The following is a 13,436-nucleotide window of genomic DNA, read 5'->3' on the forward strand; positions in this document are numbered from 1 at the left end:
GCTTAGAGTTTGTGCCAGGGCCAAGGTGAATGCCAGTGCTCCCACATGTGGAGGAAAGCTTCAGGAAGGAAGGCACTAGGTTACCGAACATCACTGCATTGCAGGAACTGTCGAGTTTTACCCTGCTCATGTCTGCGTCTCCCTTCTTCCTCTGCCTCCCAGGGGACTGTTACTCGGGCGATGAAAACCCTGACATCGGGTGCGCCGACTGCCCCCTCGGTTTCTACAATGACCCGCACGACCCCCGGAGCTGCAAGCCCTGCCCCTGTCGCAATGGGTTCAGCTGTTCAGTGATGCCCGAGACGGAGGAGGTCGTGTGCAATAACTGCCCACCCGGGGTCACTGGTAAGGCCCCCCCCCCCCCCCCCCCGTCCTGATGCCATAAATGCGCGGACCAAGCTTCCATTTCAAGGAATTTCTAGGGAATTATAATTACTACATGGGCTCGTTCTAAAGCACATGTGTCAAACACAAGGCCTGCTGGCCAAATCCAGCCCGCCAGGCCTTGCAATGTGGCCCGCACCGCGCTGTCATCACTGCACTCCGCTGTCAGTTTATGACATTGTCAGTTTATGGCTGTTCAGTAAACCATTCGGCCCGAGATTTAGGCTGGATTTTAGATTTTGGCCCCTTCTCTGATTGAGTTCGACACCCCTATTCTAAAGTTAGGACAATTTCGATGCCCGAGAGGTGATGTGGGTTGAGGCAGGGCTGGGTGTGCAAGGAGGAAACACCTGAGCTGTCTTAGGAGGTTTGTAATTAGGGGATGAAGTGTTCAGACAAAAGACATGCTTTGGCCTGGTTTTTTTTTTTTTTTTTTTTTTTTTTTTAAATGAACCAAGGTAAAGAAGGAAAACGTAGTGACCTTGGAAATGTCCTTGTGAAAGGCAAGTTCATTTGTCAGCAGCAGCCTTGGGAGTATTGCTCCATGCCTGCTTGGCCCCACCACCTAGTTCCCTGGAGAGAAAGAGCCCGCCCCTCGCCAGGGCCTGCTCCTGAGGCTGTTGTTCTGGGGCCCAGGGGCAAAGAGTACTTCCTGCCTCTGAGTCTGGTCTCACTGCCGATGGATGACCCCCGGGACCTGTCCGTTTGTTCCTTCCAGGTGCCCGCTGCGAGCTCTGCGCCGAGGGCTACTTCGGGGACCCCTTTGGGGAACGCGGCCCGTTGAGGTCCTGTCAGCCCTGTCAGTGTAACAACAACGTGGACCCCAGTGCCTCCGGGAACTGTGACCGCCTGACGGGCAGGTGTCTCAAGTGCATTCACAACACAGCCGGCGCCCACTGCGACCAGTGCAAACCAGGCTACTTCGGGGACCCCTTGGCTCCCAACCCGGCAGACAAGTGTCGAGGTAGGACAGTGTCCCCAAACAGGTGTGTGTGTGTGTGTGTGTGTGTGTGTGTGTACACGCACACTTGCTGGTATGTACACATGTAAGAACGTGCTAATTGGCAAGGCCAGCAGCAGGTCGTATTGCGACGCTACTTCGGTTTCTCTGACCAGCTGGCCCGTGAACAGCCTGTCGGGACTTGGACCAGTTCCCTGTAGCAGGGCTGGAGCACAGAGCTGGCGGGTGTCGAATGGGTAAAGCCAGGTGGGAGAAGTGAACAAGGTCAGGTTCACATTCCTAAGTGGAAGAGGAGATAACGTGGGGCCCCAGGCTCTGCCCAGTCCTAAGGCTGGTAGGCAGGGAAGTGGCTGCCACACCTGCTATAGGTCAGGAATAAATGACTGGCCACTAAGCCTGAACAAGAGGCGGGGCGGGGAGTGGGCGGTAAAGAAGTTTGAGACTCTTGGGAAGTCGGTGTCATTGATGCGTAGAAAGGTAACGGTGACGCAGCTTCCAAGCAGCAGCTGTCTGGGATGTTCCTAATGCTGCTCAGATCAGAGCGTGGATGTGCCACCCGGGCCTCTGGCTCAGCCCTCCTGTCCCACTTCCGCCCGGGTGACATTCCTGAGGCAAGTTCAGTTCCAGGGAGCTGGCCTCACCACAGACTCACTCTTGGTCGCTAGGGTCTCAGACCAGGCCTGGTACCCAGAACTGAGGAGCTTGCTTATTACAAGGTCCAGAGTGGCTCTGGAGGCCCATATTGGAGGACACCTGATTCCCCAGGTGTCTGCAGAAGCCCAGAGCCTCCCATTGACATCGGAGTGACCACCCCGGAAATGCCCGAGGAACTTTGTGCAACCCGGGCTTGCAACCCGGGGTTTCTACCCAGGGGCACGAATCCCACCTGCTCTGATCCCAACCTGTGGGTCTGCTGTGATGTGCTAAAAAGTACCCCATGATGGGAAAAGCCCAGGTGGCATTGGCACTACTGAGTTTCAGTCCAGTTTTTTAACATACCTACCATAGTATTCTGATTCTATCAAGTAATTTCTTTGAGCTTCAGTTTCCTCATGTGGATGAATAATATTTAACTTCAGTTTCCTCATATGGATGGATAATATTTAACTCAAAGTGGTTGCAAAGGTAAGACAACTCACAGAAAGTATACTGTAAGCTATATAATTCTAGTTATAAGAGGCTATTAATAGGGATTTCACTGGCTTTAGACCATACATCTCTTCACTCAGCTATCTTTTGTGAAGCACCTGCCAGGTTCCCAACATGGAGCTTGAACTAAGGTTATAATGATGAGTAAGTCAGTCCCAGCTCCCAAAGAGCTCGTATGCTAATAAGAAAGATACAAATATGCAAGCAAATAATGACAGTGCAGCATCATGTGTAATTATTACTACACTAGAGGCCTGATGCACGAAATTCGGGCAAGAACAGGCCTTCCTTCCCCTGCTGCCAGGACCAGCTGCCCTCCGGCACCCGGCACCCTAGATCCAGGCTTCCCTCCAGCTACCAGCAGGCACCTGGGACCCAGGCTTCCCTTACAGCCCCAGCTTCATCCACAAGGTTGTCTGGAAGGATGTCCAGAAAGATATTCGGTCTAATTCGCATATTATGTTCTTATTATTATTATAGATACTGAGTATTTTGTGAGCACCGAACATAGAGCAACCCAGAGAATCACTGTACCTCCATTAGAATGTCTCGCTTTCTGTTATATCCTCAGCTTTTAGAATAGAATGTAGCACATAGTAGGTGCACAATTAATTTGACTGACTGATTAAAGGTATTGCTTTCCTAACTGTATTTCATACATCAAAGGCAGCAGGACAGAAGGAAAAGGGCATTGGATCTTTTCAAGTTCTCCTTTGAGCTGGCCATTCACTTGCTGTGTGACCTTGAACAAGTTACTTAACCTCTCTGAGCTCATATTCCTCATCTGTGAAATAGAAGAAGTCCCAGAAGAAATACTGTTCACCTTGTGAGGAAAATCAGAGTGCCAGCCTTACAATCTAACAGGAGGGAAAAATAAGTGCCATTAGAAAGGAAGGGCTGTCATAATATTTCTTCACCCCGACACTCAGCAAACAAACTTGCCAGATGACTCCTGAAACCTAACTATATTAGGGATGTGCTTAGAGCCATAGCCCAAGCACATCTCACCCAATGTGAGTCAGTGACACAGTATGAATGCTGACTTGATCTTTTATTTTGCTATACCTCACGCTTCTGGAATTAGTGTGATAGGAATGTTTTGTCTTTTGTCTCTAGCTTGCAACTGTAACCCAATGGGCTCCGAGCCTATGGAGTGTCGAAGTGATGGCAGCTGCGTCTGTAAGCCAGGATTTGGTGGCCTCAACTGTGAGCACGCAGCATTAACCAGCTGTCCAGCTTGCTATGATCAAGTGAAGATTCAGGTGTGCATGCTAGCCACCCCTCACCTCATAAGTGAAATCTTTCGGAGTCTACTGGGTGGTTCTGCCATAGCTCTAGGATCTGCCTAGTCTCCTTGGGGGTGGAGGGAAGGGTTATTATCTTTTCTTTAAAAATTACTGTATTAAAAATTATAATAGTAGTAACACTTCTGATTTATGTTCTTCCATGTGTCATTTGGAAACCCCTTCTATAGATATTGTCTCGTTTGGTATTTGTGATAGCTTAGTTAGGATGGGAGAAAAAGCATTCTGATTTCAGTTTTTATTGAGAAAACAGTCTCAAAAAATGTGCAGCCTTTTAAAGTCACACGGTCAGGTGGACGTGGGAATCCCACCAATGGCCCTGACTTTGAGTTCGGTGATTTTCCTACTATATTATGCCACTTCTTAGGATTTTTTCCCCAAGAGTTGTCCTTGTAAGACAAATGAAGAAAAACATAAACACACAAAAGATATGAGGAGTCCAGAAGATCTCAAGGCTGTCTAAACAGAGATTGGCTTCCAGAAATGTCTCATTTATATTCCAGAGAATGAAATTGATGTTGTTGTTAATTATTAAATAGTTTCTTACTGGAATGAGGAGTGGGGGAAGAAGGGGCCCAAATAGAACCTAAATGTAGGACAAAGTCAACTTGTTTTTCTAAAATATATTTTTATTGATGTCAGAGAGGAAGGGAGAGGAGGGAAAGAGAGATAGAAACATCAGCGATGAGAGAGAATCATTGATCTGCTGCCTCCTGCACACACACACCCCCCCCCCCCCCCCCCCCCATTGAGGAATGAGTCTGAAAGCTGGGAATCGAACCATGAACTCCTGGTTTATAGGCCGATGCTCAACCACCGAGCCACACAGGCCAGACACCCAGTTTTAAAATTTACCTATTTAACCATCCCTCTGTAGCACCTTCTTTGTTCCAGGCACTGTTCTAAGCACTATACAAATATTTAGTCATTACTCTATGAGATATTATTATTATTATCCCCACTTATAGGTAAAGAAGTGACATGCCCAAGGTCACACAGCTAGTGAGTAGCAGGGCCAGTAGTCCAGGCCTAGAGTCTGAACTTCGGACCACTTGGCCTGCTACACATTTCTGGGCCTTTAGCTTGTATCTCCTGGATACCTGGTGTCCGACCATGATGAGTTCTGATCCTCTTCCCCGTGTGGCTTCAGATGGATCGGTTTGCGCAGCAGCTCCAGAGCCTGGAGGACCTGGTTTCGAAGGCTCAGGGCGGTGGAGGAGGAGCACCCAACGCAGAGCTGGAACGCAGGATGCAGCAGGCTGAGCAGGCCCTTAGGGACATGCTGAGAGAAGCCCAGATTTCAGAAGGTGATGGAGGCCACTTTCCCTTCAGACCGGAGAGAATGCACAGTCCTAGAAAGCATTGCCACCCGAGGTCTCAGACTCCTCTGTGGGTACCATTTCAGCGGGTCTCGCTGCCCAGCCCTTGCGGAGGGGCAAGGACTATCTGAGACATTCTCTGGGAAATGAATGGTGGAGACAGAAGAGCAGTTGCATGCATTCATCTAGTGGGTTTGCGCCATCTTGCCGTAGGCCAGTCGACGCCCCCTTGTCAGCCCTCTATTATGATTGATCCTCGTGCTGACTTCAAAAAAGCTCATCCTCCCTTTCCTTGTTGCTGTCCAGGGGCCATGCGGTCTTTCAGCCTCCGGTTGGCCAAGGCAAGGAGCCAAGAAAATAACTACCGGAACCGCCTGAATGAGCTCAAGATGACCGTAGAGAGGTTTCAGGCCCTGGGCAGTCAGTATCAGAATCGAGTTCAGGACACGCGGAGGCTCATCACTCAGCTGCGCCTGAGCGTGGAGGAGAGCCGGTCTTCTCTGGGCAACACGGTAGGTGGTGCTGGCTGAGGGTGCTGAGACCACGGCTGTGTCTGGGACCTGCCTGCAGGCATCACTGGCTGTTTCTAAAGATTTCTTATCCATCTGGCAGAGTTGGACTTCTCTCCCTTGAAACAGTCACACCTAGTTTTGTGTTCTTTAGCATCCCCCCGTTTCCCATTTCACTGCGCTACCCCTGATTAATTTCTTGCTAACCATGTCTCCCTCTCGGGCCAGTCTCTTCTCTCTGCTCTCTGCCTGTCTGCTAGCTTGTTAGCTCCCAGAGGGCAGGATCTGGGTTCATGCTCACATTCTCAGACCCCAGCACAGTGTGTGGCTGTGATGTTTGCTGCAGGAATGAATGACGGAACAAATGAAAGAACAAATGAGAAGTAAAGGAAGGAGGGCATGGAAACATGGTTCTGAAAATGGGAAATAAAAATGGTTGCTAGTGGGGTGGGCGGAGGTGGAAGAGGGTACCTGAGGGATAAATGGTAATGGGGGAAATTTTAAAAAATAAAGTAAAGGGAAAAAACTGTTGTCAGTATGGTTATCTTGATTATGTAGATTGTAGTATGGTAGGAGAGGAAATTTGAATGAGCACTCTTCTATTTCAGAATAAAGAAGGCAAAGGTGACAATTATGTAAGTGGGTAGGTGGGAGATGGATAAAGGAAATTAGAAGACAATCAGATATTATACTGAGGAAAATTTATGGTAGAAAATTTAGAAAACAAATTTAAAAAAACAACAACCCTGTAATCCCATTACTAAGAAATAACCACCATTATAACTTGATATAAAGTCCACTGGACTTTGAATACTTTCACATATGTTTATATGAAAATATAAGCATGTGTATATTTTTAATGCATTTCTACCTATCCAGACTTATTTTGAACACGAATTTCAACCTTATTCTTGCCTGTACTTCTTTTTAACTATAGTGACCACGGTGACTTGGGACTCTGTGTTGCCTGGTGCACAACGCAGTGTGGCTAATGACAAGTGGTCCTGACAGGAAGATGTGAACTTGCTTAGGCTTCATGGCCAAAGGCAAAACCTTAACCAACTTTCCTTTTTCACAGAACATCCCTTCCCCGGACCAATACGGGGGACCCAATGACTTTAAGATTCTGGCTCAGGAGGCCATGAGACTGGCAAGCAGGTGAGCATTTGAGAAGGCGCCCCTGCTTCTGACCCTCTCCGCCAGCCCCGACTTGAACAACAAACACTGCAGGGCGTTCCCTCCCCGAGCACCCTATTCATGACCTCCCGGCTCATTTTTTAACCGCTTCCCTTTCGTGTATGTTGGTGGCCACTAGACATGGTCATTTGGCAGAAGATGGGGGCCAGGGTGTTCCCAGCTTTTTCCATGACTCACGACATGGCTTTGGTGTGTGTCAGATGTGAGTCCTTGGGCCCCAAGAAATGAACCCGCCCTTGGAAAAGAACACGCTGCAGCTTTGAGGGACTCCAGGCTCCCACAGCGAGCCTGGGAACAAGGAGCAACGTGTCTCTGCCAGCCTGGGGAGGCGGGGTGGTGGCTGAGTCTGCAGAGGGGGCCTTCCCCCTGAGCAGCAGCTCTGCCGGGCCCCCATGACCTCAGGCAGCTCCTCTGTGTTGCCATGTTGCAGAGCTCTGCCCAGAGCCCGCTGCTCCGCAGGGTAGCGTGTTCTGCTAACCCCACACGGAACTCAGTCTGCACAGGGGGCTGGCGTGGAGTTTTGTAGCATGAGCTGCCTTGGAGTTTGTTTGTATCTCTTTCCAGAACCAGGAGGACAAAAGCATGTGGGGGACTTTTATTGATCGGTTTGTCCCCCCTCGTGATGGCCCAGGTTAGAGTTGTAGCACATGAGTAAGGTTACATCCTGAATGAAATAGACCCAGGGTTTTGGGGGTTTCTGTTTGTTTTCCCCCTGCAGAGTGCAGCTTATAAATGCAGTATTTTATCCCCTCGCTACTGCTCCCAGCCATCCCAAGCCCCACCCCAGGCCTCTCCTGGGCATGCCATAAATGGAGAAGATCGCCCAAAAGTCGATGACACCAGGCCACTCCTGCAGAACACCTCCTGTTTCTTGACAGTTCCCCTAATTCCACCTAACTGGGTCAATTCTGTTTGGCATTTCTAGCCAAACCAGTTCCTGTGCCTCTCTCCCTTCATTTAAATAAAAAGCCTCAAGGAGGATCTTGCCATGAAAACCCAAATTCTTCATTTAATTCTTTCAGCCATGAGGAGTCAGCCAGGAACATGGAGCAACTGGCAAGGGAAACCGAAGATTATTCCAAACAAGCGCTGTCACTGGCGCGCAAGGCTATTCAGGAAGGAGGCGGCGGCGGCGGCAGCCTGGACGGCTCCGTGGTGCAAGGGCTTGTGGGAAAGTATGTTTCAGCGGGTCGTCATGGGACCAATGTCATTGGGGCATAATGCAAACTATGTTTCTTTAAAAAATATATTAATATTAAGAGGGACAAGAGTGAAAGGCTTGCTTTAGGGCAAAACAGATACCTTTAAGACTGGAAGAACAAGTTGGTTAATTTAAGTAAAATGTGTGTTTTGATTGAGATATTGCATGCTTGGAGATAAAGCCACCCTCTTAAAGGATGTGAGTATGTGAGTAAATTCACCTAGTGGAATGGAGGATATAACAACAATATATTTATATTATCAAGAATTGGGAAACGCCCTAGCTGGTTTGGCTCATTGGCCTGCCAACTGAATGGTCCTGGATTCGATTCCCATCAAGGGCACATGCCTGAGTTGTGGGCTCAATTGCCAGTAGGGGGCGTGCAGGAGGCAGCTGATAATTATTCTCATCATTGATGTTTCTTTCTTTCTTTCTTTCTTTCTTTCTTTCTTTCTTTCTTTCTTTCTTTCTTTCTTTCTTTCTTTCTTTTTTTTAATATATTTATTGATTTTTTACAGAGAGGAAGGAAGAGAGATAGCTAGAAACGTCCGATGAAAGAGAAACATCAACCAGCTGCCTCTTGCTCACCCCCTACCGGGGATGTGCCCGCAACCAATGTACATGCACTTGACCAGAATCAAACCTGGGACCTTTCAGTCCTCAGACTGACGCTCTACCACTGAGCCAAACTGGTTTCGTCGTCATCATTGATGTTTCTATCTCTCACTCTCCCTTCCTCTCTGAAATCAATAAAAATAACATTTAAAAATAAATAAGGGAGCCCTATATGTGTTTAAAAAAAAAAAAAAAAAGAATTGGGAAACGGATTGAATTGTCCTTAGCCAACATATATCAATTTTAAGGCTTGTGTTTAGATGCACATATTTGAAACATAACCTAATTTGGCTTTCCTGATAATCCCAACTACATACTTTTAAGACAACAGGATGGATTTTTGCTTTTAATAAAAAGAGTGGATTCTCACAAACTCCTCTAACTTTCCCCTTTGCAGACTGGAGAAAGCGAAGTCTCTGGCTCAGCAGTTGTCCAGGGAGGCCACTCAGACTGACATCGAAGCAGATAAATCTTATCAGCATAGTCTTCGCCTTCTCAATTCCATGTCTCAGCTCCAGGGAGTCACTGATCAGTCCTTGCAGGTAAAGACATCTCACCTGTGTGCGGATGAGCAGAAGATGAGCCATGCTGTTTTCTCTCGGGGTGGTTCCATCATGTCGTTCAGGCATTCAGTTTTGTCTCAATGCTGATCTTTCTTGCTTAGATTTAGGAGGAGTATGTATCTTTCTCATTACCCATGTCCTTGTGCTTTAATCCCAGTCTTGGTATTTGAAAAGGTCTCAGCTCACATCCTGAACCAATTTATGGATTAAGGTTTTATATCTCTTCCCTACTTTTGGGGACTGTTGAAAACTATGGAAAATTATTATAGATATTTGATACTTATATCTAGGTGAAATCTATAATACTATGTATAGCCACTCAAAAGGCATGTGTTCTGTTCAGTTTTTGTTATTTCTGTCATCAATTCCAAACTTAGATTAAGAAAATTTGGCTTTCTAAATGCCACAAAAAGCACTCTCAGTGATTCCCACAAAAATGTTCCCCTGTATGTGTATATATATGATAAAACATGAAAACAGACACAAAACCTCTTTGAGGATGGTGGTAAGGGTGGAAAAGGGGAAGGGGATTAAGAAGTACAAACTTCCGGCTATAAAGTAAGTCATAAGGATGTAAGGTACATCATGTGGAATACAATCAAATATCATCGTAGTGTATGGTGACTAGACTTATTATGGTGATTGTTTTTTAGATTGAATCACTACGGTGTACACTTGACACTAATATAATATTATATATCAACTACAGTTAAAAATGAGTTTTAAAAAGAAGACCTGTTTGATGCCTGGGGGGTTGGGAGGAGATCTGCTTTGGCATTGTGCCTATTAGACTTTGGGCCGTTGTTGTTGTTGTTGTTGTTGTTGTTTTCAAACAACGATGGCAGGCCCTAAGAAGACTGGTGTGGTAACTGATGAGCAGAAAGTTGACTTACTTATTTCCTTTGCTCACAGGAAGAAGCAAAGAGGATCAGACAAAAAGCTGATTCTCTCTCAAGCCTGGTGACGAAGCATATGGATGAATTCAAGCGTGTGCAGAGCAATCTGGGAACCTGGGAAGAAGAAACCCGGCAGCTCTTACAGAGCGGAAAGAATGAGAGACAGGTATCTTTTTGATGCACTCACTCAGCAAGCATGCATTAAATGTGAATAAATATGGGGGTGGGGAATAGAAACTCTCTAAAAGATCATGTTACCACTACATACAGAGGAAGTAACTAAGATATAGAGACCTTGGTATAATTAGCTCATCTTCACCTACTGAATCAGCCCTCAAATCTAGGAATAGGACCCAGGCCTTGCCGGTCCAATTTTGGTCCAGCTCTGTCCGCTAGCTTGGCTTCAAGAAGTATCCAGAGGTTTAAATTATGATTTGCAAAACTTATCTCTGATAATGGTCTAGAGTTGAGACTGTTCTCTGAATGGGATCCTTTTGGGTCATTGGGTTATAGTATTTGCTTTGTCCCAGATTGTGGAGGGGTTTGCTCCAGCACCACTATACTCTTAGGTGAGTCACAGCACTCTGTTGTCACAAAGAGAAATGTGTGGGAACGATTTTGCTTGCAGGAATGCACTTCCCAGGTATATGTTACATTTACACTAACCTTGTTCTATCTGCCTCTCCACAGCAATCAGCTCAGCTGCTTTCCCGGGCCAACCTTGCTAAAAACAGAGCCCAAGAAGCACTAAGTATGGGCAATGCCACTTTTTATGAAGTTGAGAACATCTTAAAGAGCCTCAGAGGTGAGCAGTTCATGATTCAGGTCCCTTGAGCATTTTAAAAATGCAACCATGACTTTGTTTTATTTTGAATCCTCATGTATCTCTCTAAGTGATAGGTACATTGGGAGTATTAATAGACAATAACTTTATAAAGAAAAGGTTTTCATTAATATTTGATGCAGGGGAAAGAATTGAGCTAAATGTCATAAGGCTTGAATTCCAATCTCTGCCGGACCCCATGACCAGGCTGAGCTGGCTGTGTGGCCATAGCAAGTCACAAAGCCCTTCCAGACCCCAACTTTCTCTTTAAAGGGAGAAGGTTAAGCTATGTGATCTGTAAGGTCCCTCACAGACCCAACATCCCACTACCATACAGATATTTATCTTTCTCATTCTTTCTGTTGTTGTTGTTGTAGCCTGGTTGGTTCCAGTATAGGTCAATTTGTTGTGGTTATGGGGCAAGCTTTGTCACAGCAGCCAGGTCCCAGGAAATTTAGGTTTGTGCCTTAGAATTCTGGTGCAGTTTCAGGCTTCGTCACTAAACAACAACAAAACAAAACACACACCAAAAGAATTCCTAAAGACTTGGGATATTCTTCACAGAAAACACAACCCTATCCAACCCTCAACTGCTGTCATTGGCAGCTTAGAGTTTAAGGCTCTGGCTTGAAACTTTGGACTTCAAAGATCCCATCTGCCTCTGATTTGCTTTGGGGTCTTAAGATTCCTGCAGTGTTGGGGACCCAGGTAGGCTGAGTGTCATTTCCTCTTCACAGTGGACAAATTATGGGCTTTTCAAGGCCTCCTTTAAGATGCTTTCTCCTGGATAAGAAAGAGCAATAGCCACAGCTCCCCCTACCCCTCTCATTCCCAGGCAGTAATAACACTCTTTCTGGAATTTTTCTTTTGTAAGTTGGTTGTGCAAGTTTGTTTTCATCTTCATGGTGATGTTTCTTTACCTTCATTTCAGAGTTCGACCTGCAGGTTGGAGACAGAAAAGCAGAAGCTGAAGAGGCCATGAAGAGACTGTTCTACATCAGCCAGAAGGTGACCGACGCCAGTGACCAGACTCAGCAGGCAGAGAAAGCCCTGGGCAGTGCCGCTGCTGACGCCCAGAAGGCTAAGAACGCAGCCAGGGAGGCCCTCGAGATCTCCAGCAAGATAGAGCAGGTAACGAGAAATCCAGATGCTGGCCAGCATGAGCGGCCCCAACCACAAGGCTCATGTGGAATGGGAAAGAGCGTTCCAGAGCATTCAAAGGGCCCCTTTGACCTACAGGGCTCAGAGTCCTGTTGTGGTCCATGGTGGCTCCAGATCCACTTGGGCACCCCTTTTGTTGGTTGACTCACAGTCCATCATTGATTGAATGCTAGAATCTGCTATGTTCAACTCCCTTTTTGGACAACACCATGAAAAAACACACCCAACATTGTTTTTATATAGGCTATTACATTAGTTTCCAAGAGCTGCTGAACAAAGTACTACAAACAGGATGGCCTAAAACAACACAAATGTGTTCTCCCACAGTTCTGAAGGCTAGAAATCTGAAATGAAAGTGTCAGCAGAGCCAAGTTTCCTCCGAGACTCTGGGTAGAAACATTCCTAACTTCTGGTGGCAGCTGTCAATCTTCGTGTTGCTTGGTTTGTACCAGCATCGCTCCAATCCCTACCTCTGTCATCACATGGGATTCTTCTTTCTAGATGTCTCTGACTCTTCTTATAGGGACACCAGTCATATTGGATTAGGGGGCTCACTCCCGTATGACCTCACCTTAACCAATTATATCTGCAACAACCTTATTTCAAATAAGTTCATATTGTGAGGTACTGGGGGCTAGGACTTCTTTTTTTTGGGGGGGGGGGGAGACACAGTTCAATTCATAACAAAGATTATCAATGTTTTAACTCAAGATTATGACATTCTAGAGTTCTGGGTTCATTGTCTCTGTGTTCTATATAAGCTCCACTTATTTATTTTTCTCTCTTCTCCCACTGTGGGCCAGGCTGTGCTTGCCTGGGGATATGGAGACCCAGTCCTTCTCTCCCAGGAGCTTTTAGTAATGGGGAGAGACAGATTAGTGACACTTACAACCCATACATTAAATGCGCCACTAGGAGTGCTTCTCAGCTGGAAGAGTTTTATTGTTGTTACTTAAGCATGACTTCTACAAAGCCAATGCAACTCTAGACAGCCTGGAGGGAACTCTTGATATTTTTACTGGCCTTACTCTTGGACCACTTGATGACTTGCAAAAATAATCTCTAATTTTAGGTTTCTCGAGGGTAGAGACCAAGTTCATGTGCCTCCCTTATATGGCTTCTAGCACAGAGACATCTGCAATTTGGTGCTTAATAATAGCTATTGACAAAGATGTTGATAAGGTTTGTCCTAATGAAAACAAAACTCAACGCTATAGCCCATTCATTCTCTGCACCCCGTACTCAACTCTCTTGGGGAATAAAGTCATGCAAAAGACTAAGGCAGCAAAGGAACATGACAGAGAATGAGATGAGTTTCCCACCCTCTGTGTTATCTCAACTCGTTCCTTTTGGG

The 13,436-nt window shown here is 46.4% G+C and overlaps 1 protein-coding gene across 4 annotated transcripts in view; it reads left to right on the plus strand.

Moving 5' to 3' along the window:
* The window catches only part of LAMC2 (laminin subunit gamma 2), a 60,354-nt gene that overhangs the window by 41,289 nt on the left and 5,629 nt on the right, over positions 1 to 13,436 (plus strand). For all 4 annotated transcript variants that reach the window (XM_084866573.1, XM_084866571.1, XM_084866574.1 and 1 more), the window contains 11 exons: positions 163 to 345; positions 1,103 to 1,348; positions 3,611 to 3,756; positions 4,949 to 5,105; positions 5,424 to 5,629; positions 6,705 to 6,784; positions 7,846 to 7,998; positions 9,037 to 9,181; positions 10,115 to 10,264; positions 10,789 to 10,903; positions 11,853 to 12,052. In XM_084866573.1, coding sequence (XP_084722699.1) covers positions 163 to 345; positions 1,103 to 1,348; positions 3,611 to 3,756; positions 4,949 to 5,105; positions 5,424 to 5,629; positions 6,705 to 6,784; positions 7,846 to 7,998; positions 9,037 to 9,181; positions 10,115 to 10,264; positions 10,789 to 10,903; positions 11,853 to 12,052 — 1,781 coding nt within the window. The remainder of the gene's footprint in view (positions 1 to 162; positions 346 to 1,102; positions 1,349 to 3,610; positions 3,757 to 4,948; positions 5,106 to 5,423; positions 5,630 to 6,704; positions 6,785 to 7,845; positions 7,999 to 9,036; positions 9,182 to 10,114; positions 10,265 to 10,788; positions 10,904 to 11,852; positions 12,053 to 13,436) is intronic.

The sequence above is a fragment of the Pipistrellus hanaki genome, assembly GCF_964339955.1.
Source record: "Pipistrellus hanaki genome assembly, chromosome: 18".
In the NCBI taxonomy this organism is placed as follows: domain Eukaryota; kingdom Metazoa; phylum Chordata; class Mammalia; order Chiroptera; family Vespertilionidae; genus Pipistrellus; species Pipistrellus hanaki.